Genomic DNA, 22,517 nt, shown 5'->3' on the forward strand with positions numbered 1-22,517 from the left:
GAGATAAGTTAGAGAAATTGATTTCATAGACAAATCAGATATCAGTATCATCCCATTTTCATCTGTCACTCACAGCTTGTTTGGGTGTGGTTTCCTGGAAGCACCTCCCCTTGGGCTTATGTGTCTGTGGAGGAAGGCGGGTCACAGCCTTAGTACTGTGGGGCTTGTTCTCTGATTGTTCGAAAGGATGAATGACAACTGAAGTGTCTGGTGCATGAAGAACATGGACATTGACCTGCACTGGAAAGATGGATTAATAGAAATCAAGAAAAAGATTAAAAAGAGGGTTATATTCATATTTTTTTAACAATAAAAAAACAAAGACAGCTCAGTAAAGCTGAAAATGTTGTGATTACCTTCAGAGGAGTGGTGCCCAGCACCTTGTGATAAAGGCAGTGTGAATACAGAGTGAGTCTGTGCTAGTTGCTGTCGCCCACCTGTGCCGCCTTGATCAGACAAACCCTGGGAATCAGGCATCACCTGTAGAGATTTATCAGTCATATATTAATTGAAACAAAAATCAGTGTCTACACAAAACCCTCAAGGGACATGAGACATATTACACTGCATCAGCTATTTAAATATTCTTTCTATTTATCTCAGCCTGCTGTTGGCGTGGTTCTGCCCCTCTCTGTCAGTCAATTTTCCTTGGGGGACATATTTTATAAACAAGCCTCATTTATGCTTGGTATTAACATTCATCAAGTTGACAGCGCTAAGACAGGTGTAAATGGGGTCCAAAATGCTTTGTGATCATATCACTCAAACCACATTTAGAGGTTGTCAGAAAGCATGTGACCAAATTACATTGAAGTGTAAATGCTGATCTATCCTGATGTGTCCCAGACAACATCAAAGGATATAATGTGTACTCACTCTTCAATAATCCGTTGCACTACAACAAGCGTTTTAAGGTGTTTTCACACTTGGTTCGATTGATTGGTCTGGTCTGAACCTGTGTTCGATTCCTTCCCCCTTCTCCTTTACTTACACAGAACGGCATTTGCGTTTGTCTGCTGCGGATGTATTGAATGTGCAAAAATGTTAAGAATGTTAGTGTTTTTTTTTGCTCAGCAAATCATAGAGTTTACATGAACCGTACCCCAGACCATCTTTTCATACAGAATTGGGTGCAGTTTGTGGATCCACCCTCATGTTTAGAAAGCAGCGTTCACATCAACGAAAAAAAAAACCATAGACATCAAATGACCCCAGGTATGCTCCAAAAGCACTAGTGTGAAAACACCCTTAAACTTTGCTGACTATGTATGGCAGAAAGAAACTAACTGTCTGATCTGAGAAATTGGAAAAGCCCTTACATACACACTGATGAGCCAAAACAATATGACCAACTGCCTAATATGTTGTTGTTCCTCTTTGATGGTTGGTCCTCTTCCATCAAAACAGCACGGCACCACAGAGGCATGGGCTCTACAATACCCCTGAAGGTGTTCTGTGGTATCTGGCACCAAGACATTAATTGCCGGACCCAGGGTTTCCCAGCAGAACATTACCCAGAGCATCACAATCCCTCAACTGGCCTGTCGCCTTCCCACAGTGCACCCTGGTGCCATCACTTCCCCAAGTAAATGGAGCACACTTACATGGCCGTCCATGTGCTATATATGAAAACGTGACTCTTTGGACCAAGTGACCTTCTTCCACTGCTCCAAGGTCCAGTTCCAATGCTCGCGTGCCCATTGTAGGTGCTTTCGACGGTGAACAGGGATCATCATGGGCACTCTGACCAGTCTGTGGCTACACAGCTGATACGCAGCACGGTTCACGGTGTGTTGTGACACATTCCTCCCGTAACCATCATTAAAAGTTTCTGTGACTTGTGCCAAAGTCTCGCATCAATGAGCCTTGGGTGCCCAACAACCTGTCGCCAGTTTGTAATTAGTCCATCCTCGGACTACTGTTGGTAGGTACTCACCACTACTGACTGGGAGCACCACACAAACCTTGCCATTTCATTGATGCTCTGACCCAGTCGTCTGGCCATAACAATTTGGCCTTTATCAAAGTCACTCAGGTCTTTACTCCTGCTCATTTCTTCTGCATTTAACACCTTGACTACAATAACTGATTGTTTGCTTACCATCTAATCTACCCAGAACTTGACATGGTGCCTTGTTAGAAGATGATCAACGTTGTTCGGTTCACCTGTGAGTGGTCATAATGTTTTGGCTCATCGGTGTACATGCAAAAGACTTCACTGAAAATTTTAAGTGTGCCATAAATCAACATGCAGTGATACAGATCATGTGAACCATACACATCCTCAATTAATTTAAAACAGGTAGTTGACTTAAGTAATGAATCATTATATTTGTGGTAAGATTACAAATCAAGTTTATTGGGGAAAAACGGTGCACAGATGTTTTTTGCTTTCAACATTCAGTAACACACTAGTGTAGTAATTTATAAATGTAGTCATGAATTTAGAGACCCTCCCCTCAAAATCTGACCACACAGACTGATCACACTGAATTTGGCTACAGGATGTCAAAAGTTTTGCTCCTGAAATCGCTCTGTGCATACTGAAATGCAAACCACTGACCCAGTGGCTGAAGCTGGAAGCGTTGTTGAGGTAAAATGTCCACACTGTAGTGGCAAAATTGAGTTTTATTTTTAGTTGTAAATTATGAAATAACTCAACAGGAATACATTTTAACTAACCCTCTTGCCTAATCCAAACCACAACCCTAGCAATTAGTGGAGTAAACATTTTATTTTATAATACAAAAATGCAATCTTCGTGAATGCGATTACTTCCTGCTTTCCAAGGGATCAGAACCCATGACATTTGTAAAGGTGAACGCTTGTCAGTAATTCTGGATAATAGGGTCTATGTAATGATACATTTGGAAGCAGCATGTTGATTTTGCATTTGATCATATTGGACCACAAATGCAACAGAAGACACTGGTTACTACCAGGAGTAAACAACAATCTGTCTCACCTGACCACTTGTGATCAGATCAAACAAGATCAGGGGCGCATTAGCACACAGGCTTATATGAGCTGACGCCCAGGGGCCTACAACTCCCATGGGGCCCAGCTCGCGGCCATGGGGCCCATTTCCCCCTATCTGTGTTTGTGGGAGGAGCACGTTTAAATGCTTTCAGCGGGAGACATGGTTGTTGACATGGTGACAGTACGCAACCATTAAAGGCATCTGTGTAGTGCTTGTTCAATGCCAGCGAGCCCATGGGCCCAGAGGTACCTTAAAGCGCCCCTGCCCAAGATGGACATTAATACCATGTGCAAACACGATTAGTAAATGAGTTGAAGATCGCCACCTGCAGGGTGTAGACAGGCTGCTTGTTTCCACGAGAAGCTTGAGTTCGAACAGGGTATTGGCAGAGGCGTCCAGTGAAGCCTGGTGGGCAAAGACAGTGTGTACGAGTACTACACACTCCTCCATTCATACAGGTGAGAGGACACACCACTGCAAACAGAAAGAGATTACACATGAAAGACTTCATTTGATCTGACTGCATTTGATTTTCACTGTCACAAAAAAATCTGTTTTATACTGTGGTGTGTTTATAGGCTAAGGTTGTTTTAGAGCTCTCTTGTGTGGGCTGAAATATCAGACCAGGCTAAACCAGGTTAATTCCAGAACACACTGGCAAAGCTCATGTGTTTCAGATGGGGAAAAGTATCAGTATCTGTCAGTTATTCTATTCTGTTCTAATGTATAAATATCTACTCTACTCTTTAAGTTATTCAGCAGTATTTTTGGTGACTGCTGAAGAGGGGCAAATGAAAAGTTCCATTTTAAAATCACAGCTGATGATTTAAATAAGAGACAAACTATATAGCAAGCCTGGAGAGACCAAATATTTCATGCAAGAATGCCAAACCATTGCCAATGTTATGGATTTACAGCAAAGAAAACATTTAAACATATACGGTTGAGCATTGTAACCAGTCACAGACATTTCCTTTGCTAGCGTTCTCACTGCTATTAATGGTTTGGATAAATTGGAACACCCAACGGCTGTAAAAAGTTCCGCCATGCATGTAAAAGAGCCAATCTGCTTTTAGATAAAGAGTTCACCTGTGAATCAACTCTAGAATGTGCATTAGCATTAGCTGAACAAGACTGAAAAATAGAATTTTTTTAAGCGTGACCTGAGCAAAAGTAGCACAATGTATGATACCATTGTTACCAGATTTTATTGCAGATTTGAAACATGTTCTTTGAACGTAATCTTGACCAACCATTTTGAAGATTTTTTATTTTTATTTTTGAAGATTTTAGTTCTTAGAGAAACGGTGAACAGATTATTTTACTTTTTTGTGCTTTAAAAACATTCACAGACTTATGTAGCAAATTATAAATTACCCCTCAAAATTTGACCACACAGAATTCAGATGTGTTGAAAGTTTATGAATCAACAGTAATAATCACAATTACAATATCAAGGGAAATAATCAAGAATTATGATTTTTGGCATAATTGTGAAAATGTAATAACAATTAGATGGATGATGTTATATATGAAGTTAATGTTTACAAACAAATGCTCTGCCCCACCCCTTCCGGGTTCTTTTGGTAACTCAGGAAATAACTGCTATGGGTGCTTTACTCAAATTGTGCTGAAACTGTCCAAAGAGTGCTATTTGTGGGGTTGAAACACCCCGTTTCCCAGTGATTATTGGAGATTAGGGCTTCTTTAAATTTCCACCAAATCATGCATCAGGGAAAACACAGGATTTTACATAAATGATGATATTTCATGGGTCACTGTCATTGTTGTCGTGTCTGCTTTATTAGACCCAATTGAACCACAGCAGCTTTTGGTGGATTTTAACTTTTACGAAGAAATCGTGCAAACGCAGATTAAAAGTGCTGTCACTGTGACAGATACAAGGTCATATATGATCTAATGATGATCAAGACCACTATAGTTGAAGTCAGACGTTTACATACACCTTAGTCAAATATAATTAAACTCATAAGTTTTTCACTCACCAAATATTCTTTTCACAATTCCTGACATTTAATCATAGAAAACATTCCCTGTCTTAGGTCAGTTAGGATCAGTACTTTATATTAAGAATGTGAAATGTCAGAATAATAGTAGAGAGAATTATTTATTTCAGCTTTTATTTCATTCATCACATTCCCAGTGGGTCAGAAGTTTACATACACTTTGTTAGTATTTGGTATCATTGCCTTTAAATAGTTTAACTTGGGTCAAACGTTTTGGGTAGCCTTCCATATGCTTCTCACAATAAGTTGCTGGAATTTTGGCCCATTCCTTTAGACAGAACTGGTGTAACTGAGTCATGTTTGTATGCCTCCTATCTTACACACACTTTTTCAGTTCTGTCCACAGATTTTCTATTGGATTGAGGTCATGTCTTTGTAATGGCCACTCCAATACCTTGTCTTTGTTGTCCTTCAGCCATTTTGCCACAACTTTTGAGGTATGCTTGTGGTCACTGTCCATTTGGAAGACCCATTTGCAAATGAGCTTTAACTTTCTTGCTGATGTCTTGAGATGACGTTTCAATATATCCACATAATTTCCCCACCTCACGATACCATTTATTTTGTGAAGTGCACCAGTCCCTCTTGAAGCAAAGCACCCCCACAACATGATGCTGCCACTCCCATGCTTCACGGTTGGGATGGCGTTCTTTGGCTTGTAAGACTCAATCTTTTCCTCCAGGCATAATGATGGTCATTATGGCCAAACAGTTCAATTATCATTTCATCAGATCAGTGTAAAAATACGATCTTTGTCCCCATGTGCACCTGCAAACTGTAGTCTGGCTTTTTTATAGTGGTTTTGGAGCAGTGGCTTCCTCCTTGCTGAGCAGCCTTTCTGGTTATGTCGATATAGGACTCGTTTTACTGTGGATATACACTCACCTAAAGGATTATTAGGAACACCTGTTCAATTTCACATTAATGCAATTATCTAATCAACCAATCACATGGCAGTTGCTTCAATGCATTTAGGGGTGCGGTCCTGGTCAAGACAATCTCCTGAACTACAAACTGAATGTCAGAAAGGGAAAGAAAGGTGATTTAAGCAATTTTGAGCGTGGCATGGTTGTTGGTGCCAGACGGGCCGGTCTGAGTATTTCACAATCTGCTCAGTTACTGGGATTTTCACGCACAACCATTTCTAGGGTTTACAAAGAATGGTGTGAAAAGGGAAAAACATCCAGTATGTGGCAGTCCTGTGGGCGAAAATGCCTTGTTGATGCTAGAGGTCAGAGAGCAACTTTGCCTGAAATAACCACTCGTTACAACCGAGGTATGCAGCAAAGCATTTGTGAAGCCACAACACGCACAACCTTGAGGCGGATGGGCTACAACAGCAGAAGACCCCACCGGGTACCACTCATCTCCACTACAAATAGGAAAAAGAGGCTACAATTTGCAAGAGCTAACCAAAATTGGACAGTTGAAGACTGGAAAAATGTTGCCTGGTCTGATGAGTCTCGATTTCTGTTGAGACATTCAGATGGTAGTGTCAGAATTTGGCGTAAACAGAATGAGAACATGGATCCATCATGCCTTGTTACCACTGTGCAGGCTGGTGGTGCTGGTGTAATGGTGTGGGGGATGTTTTCTTGGCACACTTTAGGCCCCTTAGTGCCAATTGGGCATCGTTTAAATGCCAGGGCCTACCTGAGCATTGTTTCTGACCATGTCCATCCCTTTATGGCCACCATGTACCCATCCTCTGATGGCTACTTCCAGCAGGATAATGCACCATGTCACAAAGCTCGAATCATTTCAGATTGGTTTCTTGAACATGACAATGAGTTCACTGTACTAAAATGGCCCCCACAGTCACCAGATCTCAACCCAATAGAGCATCTTTGGGATGTGGTGGAACGGGAGCTTCGTGCCCTGGATGTGCATCCCACAAATCTCCATCAACTGCAAGATACTATCCTATCAATATGGGCCAACATTTCTAAAGAATGCTTTCAGCACCTTGTTGAATCAATGCCACGTAGAATTAAGGCAGTTCTGAAGGCGAAAGGGGGTCAAACACAGTATTAGTATGGTGTTCCTAATAATCCTTTAGGTGAGTGTAGATACTTGTCAAACTGTTTCTTCCAGCAGTCATTGGCTGTTTTTCTGGGATTGATTTGCACTTTTCACACCATCTCTAGGAGACAGAATATGTCTTCTTCCTGAGCTGTATGATGGCTGTGTGGACCCATGGTGTTTATACTTGCACATTATTGTTTATACAGATGAACATGGTACATTCAGGCATTTGGAAATTACTCCCAAGGATGAACCAGATTTGTGGTGGTCCACAATTTTTTTCTGAGGTCTTTTGATGTCTTTTGATTTTCCCATTATGTCAAGCAATGAGGCACTGAGTTTGAAGGTAGGCCTTAAAATACATCCACAGGGACACCTCCAATTCACTCCAATTAGCCTGTCAGAAGCTAATTAGCTAATTGCCTAAAGAGTTGACATCATTTTCCAAGCTGCTTAAAGGCACAGTTGACTTAGTTTATGTAAACTTCTGACCCACTGGAATTGTGATATAGTCAATTAAAAGTGGCACAATCGGTCTGTATACAATTGTTGGAAAAATTACTTATGTCAGGCACAACGTAGATTTCCTAAACAATTTGCCAAAACTATAGTTTGCTAATATGAAATATGTGGAGTATTTTAAAAAATTACCATATTGAAGTAAAATATTATTATTTGTAGTATGTGGGTTAATAATTTAAGCAGTTAAGACACATATTGTATGTCTGATGGTAGTTTTCATTTCTAAGTACCCACATTTTTAGGCTTTAGAAATGTGTTAAACGTGTGAGGATGTGTATTCATCAACCTGTTGCATGTCTGACATAATCATACAGGCTCATTGAACCAAGTTTAAGCTTGATCATAATTTTATCATAAAAGAACCCACATACTTACTTCAATGTAAACCACAGATATTCCTTTATAATAACTGTTATTAGCATTTACAAACATTATTACATTCTATAAAGCTTAAAAGATTATTAAAACTGCAGCGCTGCCTATTTCCACTATTGAAATCTGCTGCTCGAAAAAACCCGGAAGTGTGGTTTTTCTGCAGTGTGATGTCAGATTACTTTCATCTATGAACAATTTACTCTACTCATGATACTATTGACAATGTCAGTGTTAAGACTCCTTAGACATACAAGAACACACACTACTATACTATTCTGTCCTGGCCAGGCTGGGGAAGTAATGGACTACTTTTAACAGCGAAAATTTGTTACTGTAATCTGTTAGTTACAAACACCAATTTAATCAGATTACAGGAACATTTTGTAAAAATTTGGAATATTATCAGGATTCCATTTTTTTATTTACAACAAAAGAAACAAAAAATCCTACTGACGTAAAATTATAAAGGCTGCTGCTAGCTTTAGAGTGGTACAGATATGATCAGATACACGCTCGACATCTCTTCTAGTTCTCTCTTGTAACTCACATGTCAGAAGTGCCACTTAATGTCGGATGGGCAAATAACACCTGTCTTGGATCATCACTGTGCTCTCGAGGCAAACAAAGTGAAGCCATAAAAAGGGCTATTTCACTGCAGTGGCCACTGGGGAAAATACATTATTTTCATTTAAATTTCAACATTCTCATGTCTCTTCAAAGAAGAAAAGGGAATGGACCATATTCCTGTACACAGGATGCCTGTTGTCAAAACTTCACTGTCACTTCTCATTTCCATCATTACTTCAGTTGAAAATCTAAAGTTATCATCTGAAATGCTTTTGTGATGTAATGACAACAGCAATAGGGACAACAATTATTATTAAAAAAATACAAATTTTGCACATTTTACCAAATTAATTGAGTTCTTATGAAATTTTTTTTTCTGTATTCTCTGTAGCAGTTTGAGGACTCACCTGATTTGTATAACAAAATACTGAGTTGTTCCACATTTTAACATATTCTATTTTCCTATCGTGTCCCTGTTTTTCATGTTTTTTTCCTATATATATAATAATAGCTTCATTACTTACAACATTATTTGAACACGTTTTGTTTGCATCCGGAAGGCATTAAACCAGTCTTCAAGATCATATTTATTTTCTTTTGACTTTATTCACAAATGTGACCCTAAGGCAGAGGTGGGAGCAAGTCACATATGTTCAAGTCAGTGACTCACCTCAAGCAAATCAAGTCGAGTCATGATTAGTTTCAAGTCAAGTCGAGTCAAGCCATAGTACTAAAATAAATAGAGGTTCATTTTTTAAATGAATATTTATTTTTGCTCTGAAAAGATGAACTTATATAAATCTTGAAATATTTTTTTTTTAATATGAATTGTATAACAGTAATGTGTTATACAATATATATATATATATACTGTAAATTAGTAAATTGTGTTAATAAAAAAATCATTTAAAAAAACAATTTTTTTATCATGGGCACTTAAAATACTGTGAATAATTCTAGATACCTCATTATCTGAATTATTTTGATTTTTTAAATTAACCGGTTAAAATGTATGACACTGTATGACACTGTATGCTGTGTCAAAATGCAGTCAGATTTTCACATTGACTAAGAAAAACGGCAGACGGGCTGAATGAAAATGTAAATTCACTCTCTGACAGTAGGTGGCGCTTATGCAGCAGAAATATAGCTGTTATCCTGGTAACGCCTGTACACAAAGCAGCCCTGCACTTATAAACAATACTATATTAGGCATTATAAGGAGGTAAGATGAAAAGAAAATGCCATAGAAACTTTTGAAAACAGTCAGTTCCCTTCAGAGTAGGACTGCCCCCTGATATTCAACCAAGTTTTGATTGGTCGGTTGGTCGCAGAAAAATACCGACAAACCGGTATTACCGCTGGTTGGACGCTAGGTGGTACTATGGAGTAATTTCATTAAACATGGTTAGGGTTAAGCCTTCAAAATAAAGCAAGACACCTTGATTTCAAACTTCTGAACTTTATTTTTTATATATTTTAACAAAAAATTTAATTGAAACTGGAAAAAATAAGTGCAATTAAAATGTGCATTCGTGCATCCGTGCATTCTTTACCAGTCAGGTATTTCGATATTCGTGAAAATACATCATGTATGTGAATAAATTATTTTTTCCCCTCCTTCACGATATATATACACACATATATACATATATATATATATATATATATATATATATATACAGTGAGGAAAATAAGTATTTGAACACCCTGCTATTTTGCAAGTTCTCCCACTTAGAAATCATGGAGGGGTCTGAAATTGTCATCGTAGGTGCATGTCCACTGTGAGAGACATAATCTAAAAAAAATCCAGAAATCACAATGTATGATTTTTTAACTATTTATTTGTATGATACAGCTGCAAATAAGTATTTGAACACCTGAGAAAATCAATGTTAATATTTGGTACAGTAGCCTTTGTTTGCAATTACAGAGGTCAAACGTTTCCTGTAGTTTTTCACCAGGTTTGCACACACTGCAGGAGGGATTCTGGTCCACTCCTCCACACAGATCTTCTCTAGATCAGTCAGGTTTCTGGGCTGTCGCTGAGAAACACAGAGTTTGAGCTCCCTCCAAAGATTCTCTATTGGGTTTAGGTCTGGAGACTGGCTAGGCCACGCCAGAACCTTGATATGCTTCTTACAGAGCCACTCCTTGGATATCCTGGCTGTGTGCTTCGGGTCATTGTCATGTTGGAAGACCCAGCCTCGACCCATCTTCAATGCTCTAACTGAGGGAAGGAGGTTGTTCCCCAAAATCTCGCAATACATGGCCCCGGTCATCCTCTCCTTAATACAGTGCAGTCACCCTGTCCCATGTGCAGAAAAACACCCCCAAAGCATGATGCTACCACCCCCATGCTTCACAGTAGGGATGGTGTTCTTGGGATGGTACTCATCATTCTTCTTCCTCCAAACACGGTTAGTGGAATTATGACCAAAAAGTTCTATTTTGGTCTCATCTGACCACATGACTTTCTCCCATGACTCCTCTGGATCATCCAAATGGTCATTGGCTAACATAAGACGGGCCTTGACATGTGCTGGTTTAAGCAGGGGAACCTTCCGTGCCATGCATGATTTCAGACCATGACGTCTTAGTGTATTACCAAAAGTAACCTTGGAAACGGTGGTCCCAGCTCTTTTCAGGTCATTGACCAGCTCCTCCCCTGTAGTTCTGGGCTGATTTCTCACCTTTCTTAGGATCATTGAGACCCCACGAGGTGAGATCTTGCATGGGGCCCCAGTCCGAGGGAGATTGACAGTCATGTTTAGCTTCTTCCATTTTCTAATGATTGCTCCAACAGTGGACCTTTTTTCACCAAGCTGCTTGGCAATTTCCCTGTAGCCCTTTCCAGCCTTGTGGAGGTGTACAATTTTGTCTCTAGTGTCTTTGGACAGCTCTTTGGTCTTGGCCATGTTAGTAGTTGGATTCTTACTGATTGTATGGGGTGGACAGGTGTCTTTATGCAGCTAACGACCTCAAACAGGTGCATCTAATTTAGGATAATAAATGGAGTGGAGGTGGACATTTTAAAGGCAGACTAACAGGTCTTTGAGGGTCAGAATTCTAGCTGATAGACAGGTGTTCAAATACTTATTTGCAGCTGTATCATACAAATAAATAGTTAAAAAATCATACATTGTGATTTCTGGATTTTTTTTTAGATTATGTCTCTCACAGTGGACATGCACCTACGATGACAATTTCAGACCCCTCCATGATTTCCAAGTGGGAGAACTTGCAAAATAGCAGGGTGTTCAAATACTTATTTTCCTCACTGTATATATATATATATATATATATATATATATATATACACTGCTATTCCAATATCCAATTACATCTGCAACTCTTGGGCTGAGGGATTGGTGAATATTCTTGCTTCAGTGATTTTGCATTTAAATTTAATTCATTTATTTAAAAAAACGAAAAACTGAAATAAAATAAATTTCTAAATTCAAATTGCACTCCAAACTAAATGAAAATGCAAATAAAATAATGAAGTGGTCAAATAAAGTATATATATATATATATATAGATAGATATAGATAGAGAGATATATAGAGAGAGAGAGAGAGAGAGAGAGAGAGAGAGAGTAACCAACTTTCCATTTACTGTCAAGCAAGTCTCTGTCTAAACATGCAGGTGGAAAATTATTTTGACTATTATTAACAAATGAAGACATAAAAACAATTATAAATGTATGATGATTGTAATCACTGAAATATAAATCATGGTTTGAGGTGAACGTGTTTTTGTATTATTTTATGTTTTAATCACAGATGTATAGGCTATAGGATGCAGAGCTGTGGTCACAAGGAACTGCTCTGTGGAAATAAAGCGAACTGAATTCAAAGCACCTCCTGAGCTGAGAAGTCTGAGGTCATTTGCAGCACTTATAGACGATACTGTTCTTGCAAAAAAAAATAAATAAATAAAATCAGAAGACAGAAACAAAGAAACATGCGTGTGCTCCACAAGACTGCATGTCCCTGTATCAGCGTGTCAGACATGTGCATAGGTGGCTTTTCTGTAATCTGTTCTTAAAAATATAATAAAGTGTTTCTTCAAGCATGTGTCTGTTTGTCTAACGGCAAATTATTAGAAATATTAATCTGATAATAATAATAGCCTAATAATAATAATAATAATAATTTAATACATTAATGGGAAAACATGCCAAATATCGCCTTGACATCGGCAAAGGCATCAGCTATTTGCGATCACTCTGACCATCGTCAATCCCCGAGATCATCGTCTGTTGGCACAACCCTAATATGCATTTCTCTCTATAAATTAACAAAATGTTCAGACAGTCTCTTGCTGGTTTTTCCGACACATTCAGAATCATTACCGCTTTTGCCAGCATGGATGCGGTTCTCTTTGTTCATGCGCTTGTAAAAATTATATTTTAAAGGCTCATTATTACAATTTAGTATTTCTCTGTAATGTAGAACAGTGTTATCAATGTTACTTATAACATTCTTTCTCAGCCCTGGAACTAAAACCATTTTTGGATGCTGGCCAAAATATAGTCGACTAATGGCTTAAATTACTAGGAAAATCTTTGGTCGGGGGCAGCCCTACATCAGAGAGACATTTATATAAAATAGTCATAAAAGTATTGCATTCAAGGGCTTTAGTTAAAGTCTTCAGAAGTCATAATCACTATGAGAGCGCTTGGATTTCATCACGAGTCATTGTGTATATATTATACTACTTGTCATGTATTAAATGAAGTGTTGTGACTGCAATTCTGCCTGTTATGTTTTTATATTGCCAACAAATGGTTATTATATTTTCTTGACTGTTGAGAAGGTTTAGAAGAGGCACACACACATTTAGAGAGTAATTGTCGGGTCATTTCAAACTTGTCGTGCTACAAAACATGAGATTTATCGTGAATCATTTAAATTTACTGACAACCCTCAAACATTTGAACTGTAAATTTACATATTAATCTTTCTGGATAATGAAATGATAATGAAATTATTTACTTTACTTTCCTTGTGGTTTTTAAATGTCTGATGAAATTTGAGGTTGTGGTGGTTGTATCAGATATTTTTGTGTTGCATATTTTCATACTTTTTTTTAATTCACACAATCCAATTTGAAATTTTTATATCCAAAGGAGATTATTTTGGGAACTTGACAATCATCTGTCATTTTTGCTTGTGTTAACTGCGCAGATGCAGATCAGTGGTGCTGGCAGGGTTACATTTTTGCATATGAATTAATTGATGTTGCAAAATCTTTTTAAACACATTTTGTTACTGTTTATAATAAGATATTAAAAATAATAATAATAAAAAACAGTCAAGTCATTGTCCAGTCATGTAGTTAAAGTCAAAGTCAAGTCTCGAGTCACTGGTTCTCAAGTCAAAGTCAAGTCAAGTCATTTTCTTCAAGTCACAAGTCCTTAAATTTGCGACTTGACTCGAGTCAGGTCATGTAACTCGAGTCACCCACCTCTGCCTTAAGGTAGTCCAAAAATTATTAAATGTAATATGATTAAAGTCATTTCTTCTTGTGTCAATTGGATTAGGTTACTGATTACATTTTTATTTAGTAATCAGAATTTGTAACGGATTACATTTAAAAAGTTATCCTCCCAATCCTATTCCTTGCATTGTGTTGGGTGCTACTATGTTCTATAATGTATGTTTACCAATGTAAAAGGAAAATGTCAATGTTTAAGGCCAGAAATCAATTTACAAGGCCAGAAATGAGACAACTGGAAGATATTACGAAAAACACATACAGTACAAATATACCGTAGTGTATGAGCTTATATGTTTGTATAATGAACCTGGCAGCAGCAGACTGTGGCTGACCTTCTATTGTAGCTTGATCAGGAGGACACAAGGAAACAATTACAGCTGGCCAGAGAGTGTCTTTGTGCTTATGACTTCCACCCACACACACACTCTAACTGATTAAGGCTCTGTTTGAGTGGTTAAGAAGCATCGTCTCATTAATCTGTTATAGAGACGCGGAGTACACTTCTGAAGGCTTTGTGGAAGGACATGCCTCGTGCCAACCTAGAGAATGCTGTCTATGAACTATGCCAGGATCCACCAATATGGCTTCAATGTGCTGACCTGACAATGTTGTAACCTTTTCTCTCTTTAAAATCTTTGTATGTTTACTTAAATTTGGTTTTGACAGTCAACCTGTGGGTCCTGGTGCTCCCTACGGCCAATCTATTTCTGGCTCTGAGTGCATTGATATTCTTGCTTTTCCTTAAAAAATAAATACAAAAAAACCTTCTCTTATATTATATCCATGAGGGCACGACACAGAGGGAACTTTATGAGAATGGTGAGAGAATTAAAAAAAACACTTCAATCAAAATAAAGTAGTTTATGACAGAAATAATCAAGTAACCAAATCGTCTAGTAAAAAAAAGAATAGCCCTAGGAGGAAAAATATGGAAGAACTAAAAGGGGAAAAAAACTTTTTTCATTTCTTTCTTTCTTTCTCTTTCTTTCTTTCTTTCTCATAACCCTTTACAAGATGGCAGTCTGTGACATGGTAATGGCTTTGTAATCATATCAGAGACATACACTGAATGTCTGTGTACTGTATACCTTTAATGGGCTAGTGGGCTAAAGGGTGTGTATGCAGGAATCTGACTGATTTTCTGTGTGGAGGCCTGTGTTTTTGCCTATATTAATCTGTATTTGGATGGATGTGCATGTCATAACTCTGGGTAGTAGGGTTGTATGTGCGTGACTATGTATGAACCTGTCAGCATGTGTGGGAATGTAGTGTGTCTGTGCTTGCTGAGTTAATTGCAGTACTCCAGACAGACAGAAGTTTAAAAAAAAACAATACAGCTTAAGACTTCACTACACTACTTAATCACACACATACATGAGACTTTCCCCAGTAGTGTTTAGTTCTCGGGGCATATGGTTTAGTATATCTTTTGCTTTCGTACTTCAAATTCACCTTCCCTAAATCGGCTTAGACTGTCTATAAAATTTGTACTTTAATCTAAAAAATGTAAGGCCTCAAAATGTTATGTGCTTATGATATCAGAGGAATCACAAATTCTTTCTTACTCTTTTGTCTGAGCCAAAGAGAATGTTAATAGATTTAACAGACCCAATCTGTGTGTATTGTATGTGAGCGTGGATTGATGGGTGGGGTGTACATGACAGAATAGACTGTGTGATGATATTTTATTTTATTTGCTGGTTAATGGGGGGTGTCTGCCTTGCATGTCTATCCACTGCCCATCTGAAAATCACTGTGTTTAAGAAGCTGAAAATTGCATACCAGCTTTCGCACACCAGAGTATAAAGGCAGCTGAATCCATAAATCTGCCACAGTAGTGGGATAAATCAGTTTCACTATAGCAGGGTTCTTACACGTTCCTTAAAGTGCTTGATTTTCAGAAATTGAAATACCAGAATACTTGGGAAAACAACCTTAAAAAGTCCTTGAATGTGAGTTTATCAAATATCTTACTGAAATGTCTGCCATATTCTGATTGTCAGATCACTTTTGTGTAATGTGATTGTTAAAATACTCAAATGTTATGTTGCAGGGCTACAACAGACTATACTCAGTATCTGTCAAATGGCAGGTAAATGCTAATTTAATAAAGCATTCCTTAGGAAAGACACAATTATAAATTAAGGGGTCATGAACTGAGAATTCAAAATTCCCTTGATCTTTTGACATATAAGAGGTCATTGTACTATAAAAACATCCTGTAAATTTCAGAACTCAAAACTTTCTCGTTAGTCTAAAAACAGCTTATATTGAAGCCAATCTGCCAAAACGACAGGATGTGTAATGTGCCACTTTATTACATAATAGTGTGGCTAAACACCGCATCCACAGAAGAAGATCAACGCCTGCTTCTACATCACTGCCTGTTTAGCCCCGTCCACCAATTCACGCATGTAGTAGGTAAATAACGAGAGAGGCAAACGCAGGTCTACGCAGAATCCAAACAATAAAAATGACAAAGACAACAAGACATTGCCAAGTTGTGGAAAAATACAGTCTTTGCATTGCCTTCCTTCTGATCCCAACATTAGGAAAGAGTGGATGAACTTTATTTTTAATGAAGTTCCAGACCACATCAGTAAGAACTTAGTCCTTTGTTCGCTTCATTTTACCGCAGATTCATTTACAAACAAGGCAAAATTCGACGCAGGATTTTCAGAAAGATTGAAAGTAAAAGCTTATGCTGTGCCGACTCTATTGGATCCAGCAGTAATGTTGCACCACACAAGTGTGAGCAACTGTTTTTATTACGTGGTCACTATTGCTTTGTCTGTTATTACATATCGTTTGATATGAGTATTTATGCGTTTTTAACCTAAATCACAGCAGCGTCCATCTATGAAGGATGTAGGCTGTCAAACATTCATACAGAAGTTTACATCGGTGGGCACACAGCAAAACTGTTAGCCAATCATACCAGTGGGCGTTTACTTCTGAGTCTACAATCTGTCACATCTATTCTTGTTCCGATGAGGGGGTCAAAACAGGACAGAAAATAGCCTTTTACTTATAAATTATGATGATTTTTATGTAAAAATCTTAATAACATTATAAGTGGACCTTAGAGACCAGTACAAAATAAAAAAGGCAGTTCATGACCCCTTTAAATCTCTATTATGTCAATTGTTTCTCCAAGAGATTCAACATAGAGAGTCAAATAAATATAATATACATCCTTCATCTGGTGAATATATAAGATATAAAAAGCTTAATTAAATTAATACTTAAATATAGAGCATTGTAACAGAGCCATGTCTCTGTCAATTAAAAAGAAAGTCCTTGGTGTGATTCAGGCTTGTTTAAAAGTCCATTGTTATGCACCAAATCTTCATTTTTTTCCGGTATTATCTGGTATTTTATTCATTTTGGATTCTTGTAGCCTCTATGCCAGTCACAGTAAGGAAAGACTAAGCCATTTTTTCAACATTCTATAAACAATTAAAAATAATATCGGCCAATTAATCAGTTATCAGCATTTCCACCACCTAGTTATCATATCAGCAAAACACACTATCAGTCTACCTCTAATTATTAATCATTAGACTATAATTTTTTAGATTGGTATATCATTTTCATAAAAGGCTTTAAACTACTACATTGTTCCATGTTGTTACACAATGAGATTTGTAAAACAAAGCAACATTTAATCATTTCAAGGCCATTGTTAATAAAGTTAAACACAAGTATAAAAAAACAAACTCCAAAATTGTTACCACAAGGCTTTTATCAGTCAGCTCTCTACCTCTGTGTTCTTCAGAGTAGATTGGCATGCCATGTATCAATCATATCTTGTGCTTAACTAAATGTTTCTAACCCCCAAAAATGTACCTTTCACAAGCACATAGGTACAGTATTAAAAAGATTATGTACAAAGTCTTTCATCAAGACTCCAAGACACAAAGACTTTTCATACAGCAGACTTTTGGCAATAAAGGTATTTTCCAAAACAAAGGAAACAAGTATAACCTTTTCAGAACTTTGGAAAGAAGGAGATAGAAAAAGATAGAAAGAAAAAAACTAGCCTGTTTAAAACATTCACACATGTGTTTTAGGTGCCAAAGGAGTGTGGGCTGCTTTCCCATAATGCAGTAGTGGCTGAGCGGGAACTGGGCCATTAAGTATGTGTGTGAGAAAAAGAGTAAGTCTACCGTACATTGGTACAGTGGTGCAGAAGCAAAGAACTTTTACATTCCTCAGATACACTGGCTCAAAGGCCAGCAAGCTCAGACACATACACACATATTGTAGATTATGTGCTCTCTTGGGCACACAGGCACATGACATAACCACAAACAAATTATGTTTGTATTGATTATTTATTCATAAACTGTACATCTTATTTATATCTATAGTCAGCCGAGACTGTGACATGAAAATGACAGACAAGATATTAAAAAGGAAAAAGCACTTTAAAACAACCCAAAGCAACAGTGCCCTGATCTCACTAGCTTACTAGCTTAGCATGCCCTCATTTACATCCATCCACCTTCTCACACAGATTAATTTTTTTAGCACCAGATAATATGTTGGTCTACCTATCATTATGGGAACTTTCCATAGACATAATGATTTTTATACTGTACAAACTAAAGATTCTATCCCCTAAACCTAACCCTCACAAAAAACTTTCTGCATTTTTACATTTTCAATAAAACATTGTTTAATATGTTTTTTAAGCTATTTAAATTACAGGGACACTAGAAATGTCCTCATAAACCACATTTATAGCATAATACCCTTGTAATAATACCCCAGTTTGTAATAAAAAAAATAGTCCTTGTAAACCACATAAACATGTCCACACACACACACATACATTCTGGTTAGAACTGACTCCCACGACATATTACATTATGTAGGGACAGTTAGTTTGGATTTTGTGAGTGGAAGCCTGTTTAGTATAGTTCCCTAGACCTGTAGTATTGTGGCGTGTTTACTAGCAGCGTTTCCGTGTCATAAGAGTTGCATCTTTTATAATATCTATATTATAGTGAAGTGTAACTTAAATGATTGTGACATTAAATTGATCTGCCTGTTACATGCTTTATATTGTTGAAAAGTGGTTAGGTTTTTAGTTGGTGTTTGGGTTGTTAGGCAATGTAAAATATTGATATGATAATAATATGTCACTAAACAAATATATTTCTAAGCATAATACAATATGAAACATGCAAAAATATCCAAAGATTGCAGAGGCTATAACAGAATCGTTTGACCTGATTAACATAACAACTCTGATGTTTTCATGGTGCAGTCAAAAAGTCGCTATGGTAATGCCCTTATGAGACTGCCCTGGCTTCAACTAACTAACAACTAACATCTGACCGCAAACATACCAATCAACACACCAACCAACATGTTATCTAAATACACCAACTAACTTATCTTCTAACAAAGTTACTAACACATGCTGACAAACCACAAACCCTCCCACTAAATTACATCTTAACAACTATAATTTGGGGATTCTGAACACATACAGAAAATACAAAACTAGCCATTAGTGTCAAAACAACAGGAGGTTGGGCCCAAGAATATTCCACAACATAATGTGTTTCTTGACAATAGCTTCTCATGGGACTGTGTTTTTTTGGTGTTTTGTTGTGTGTTTATTTTTGGGGCCAGAAAAAAAACAAAAACAAAAAAAAAACAAGCACACACCCATTATAATGCAGACTTCATGTTTTCTAAGCAATCTACTCCCACTGCTATCAACTGTGTTGAAAACTAAACAGTCATAAAAATATCATGCGGATCAGATTTTGGAATCCAAAAACAAAACAAAACAACAACATTAAAAACATAATCTCAGTTTTTTTAAAATGCTCACCTGAAAAAGTCAAGAAAAGGAAAGGGTGGGTGTAAACCGAAAGGGCATGTTCATGGACTGTATATTAACATACATAAGCACACCCACATACAGTATGAATAAATACCACATTTATAAAAACTTTAACATGCTAACATGTATATTGTGCATACAGCGGTTGTTTCCTGAAAACCTTTAGTATTCAGCAAAAACTGTGATAAAATGCATAATACGTTGAAAAATTAAGCTGTCTGTTTTTGTTCCAAACACACAAAGTTATTTACAGTGCTCCAAATATGTATTTCTATTTCTTTAAATTCTGAAAAATATATTTCAAAGACTTTTTTCAACAGTCTGACCAACATTAAAAATAAATTTCAAAATATTTGTACATACAAGCACAGCAAATAAAACATCAAACCAGCTCAGGGGAAACCCTTCTCTTTCATGTCAGTGTTTACATTTCTTGCTATTTCTTAATTCTTAAACAAGCCTTGCCCTATAGTCACATGGGGGACTTGAACAAGTCGTAACCTTGGCAACAGCAGAGGTTCCAATTTTGTAAGCCAAGCAGATGTGAGAATTAAGGCAGCGTAGATGGATAAAATGCTAGCAATGCACCGTGACTGTGATGTCATCATCAGCGGTTGACAGGTATTTGTTAATTTATGGCAAGGGAGGAAGAGGAAGGGGGACATTTATATGGAATGTTAAGGAAAACTTTGTCCCAAGAGTAGACAGAAAAAAAAATCAGCCAGACACTACAAACACTAACTTAAGTCTCATGACTTATATCAGAATCGCAATGACTCATCGAAAATTCCTTTTTTGAAAGTTATTTAAAAAAAAAAATACAGTCTTTGGAAGATGAGGTGCTTTATCATAATGCCTGCGTCAGTGTTTATCTGTATTTGCAAGGTTTAGTCTGACTGAGAAAAATACTGATGTTGTGAAGTCTCCGTTTGAATGAGCCCTAATGAAGGAGAAAACCAGAAATGTTGTTCCTGGCCCTTGAGGGTCACTGCAGGGGCAGTTTAAATATATACAAGGGCCCAAAGATTACAGTATGTCCTGGGTCATGCAATTCTTAATGACCTCACCGTTTGCTTCTTGCTGTTTTATGAATCAGAATTTGGATTCAGTTCTATTTAAACATCTTGTTCTTTCTCCTGTGCTGTCTTGAGAATGCAGTAGGTACTAAAAATCACAACTGGACAATAGAGGGGATGTAGAAAACTAAGTTTATACCATCATTTAAGGGGATCATGAGGAAACAAACTTGATCTTTCGCATGTAAGAGTTTATTTTACTATAAAAGCATACTGTAAATTTCAGAACTCAAAACTTCCTCAATTCAAAAAGAGCATTTATTTAAACCAAACAGCAAAAACAGCTTGTTTGGATTTTCCCTACTTTGTGACATCACCAAGAAGAATACATAACACATGACTGCCTCTACAGCAAGACATCAAAGCCTACTTTTACATCATCACACCTTTGGCCCGTCCACTGGTGCTCAGTCAGAAAGGTGAATAGGAGAGAAAAAGACAGATTGGCCTTCTATTCCGCAACACTAATGGGGACTTACAGAGGACAACTTCTTGTGCCAATATGGGCTATTTTTAAAAGTTTTTCATAAACGTGCAATAGACGAACTGCTTCGAACATTACCATACATCTCACGCCACATTTAGAAGACGCAGTGTCAAGTTTGAACTCTTTAAAGGAGACCACCATTCTACAACTTGCTGTTTTTAGTATAAACATGTTTTGGATGCGTTTTTGCACCCATCTGCACCCCCCCCCCCCCCTTTCTCCCCAATTTGGAATGCCCAATTCCTCAATGCGCTCTAACTCCTCATGGTGGTGTAGTGACTCGCCTCAGTCTGGTGGCAGAGGAGGAATCTCAGTTGCCTCCGTGTCTGAGAAGTCAATCTGCGCATCTTATCATGTGGCTTGTTGAGCGCATTACCGCGGAGACCTAGCATGTGTGGAGGCTTCACGCTACTTTCCGCTGCATCCACGCACAACTCGCCACCACTCAACTCACAACTCCCACAGAGAGCAAGAACCACATTATAGTGACCATGAGGAAGAGGAGGTTACCTCATGTGACTCTACCCACCCTAGCAAACGGGGTAATTTGGTTGCTTAGGAGACCTGGCTGGAGTCACTCAGCACGCCCTGGATTCAAACTTGCGACTCCAGGGGTGGTAGTCAGCATCTTTACTCATTGAGCTATCCAGGCCCCCCCCATCTGCACTTTTTTTAATTGTTGGTCTGAATAAACATGCTCTAGATGGACGTTTCTGACCATTTTAATGCATTTCCGGCACTGTGCGTCACATTTTAAGAGCAGTACAAGCTAAAATTAAAAATTTTAGCTTGTCTGTGTCTGTTGTGCTCCTTTCCATTGCTGCCGCTGGCTGGGAGAACCACGTCTCATACAGAGTAAACAGACAATGGAAGATGTGAGATGTTGCACCTGTGTAGACCAGCGTTTCTGATACAAACTGATACAATGTACAGTATACCGTACCTTGAATGCACTATTAGTCACTTTGGATAAAATTATCTGCCAAATGCATAAATGTAAATGTCTCTGCTTTGGCCTCTGTTGAAGCATCCCAACATCAGGAAATAGTCAATGAAGTTTAAGAAAGTTCCTGATTACATCAGTGAAGAA

General features: G+C 37.7%; 1 protein-coding gene across 2 annotated transcripts in view; it reads right to left on the reverse strand.

The window, feature by feature from the left end:
* LOC127625798 (latent-transforming growth factor beta-binding protein 3-like) overlaps window positions 1-22,517 on the reverse strand; it is a 66,059-nt gene that overhangs the window by 34,924 nt on the left and 8,618 nt on the right. For both annotated transcript variants that reach the window (XM_052101169.1, XM_052101159.1), the window contains exons 2-4: window positions 3,306-3,454; window positions 357-480; window positions 74-240 (exon numbers count right to left, since the gene is read on the reverse strand). In XM_052101169.1, coding sequence (XP_051957129.1) covers window positions 74-240; window positions 357-480; window positions 3,306-3,454 — 440 coding nt within the window. The remainder of the gene's footprint in view (window positions 1-73; window positions 241-356; window positions 481-3,305; window positions 3,455-22,517) is intronic.

Source organism: Xyrauchen texanus, chromosome 3 (assembly GCF_025860055.1).
Source record: "Xyrauchen texanus isolate HMW12.3.18 chromosome 3, RBS_HiC_50CHRs, whole genome shotgun sequence".
NCBI classification, from domain to species: Eukaryota; Metazoa; Chordata; class Actinopteri; order Cypriniformes; family Catostomidae; genus Xyrauchen; species Xyrauchen texanus.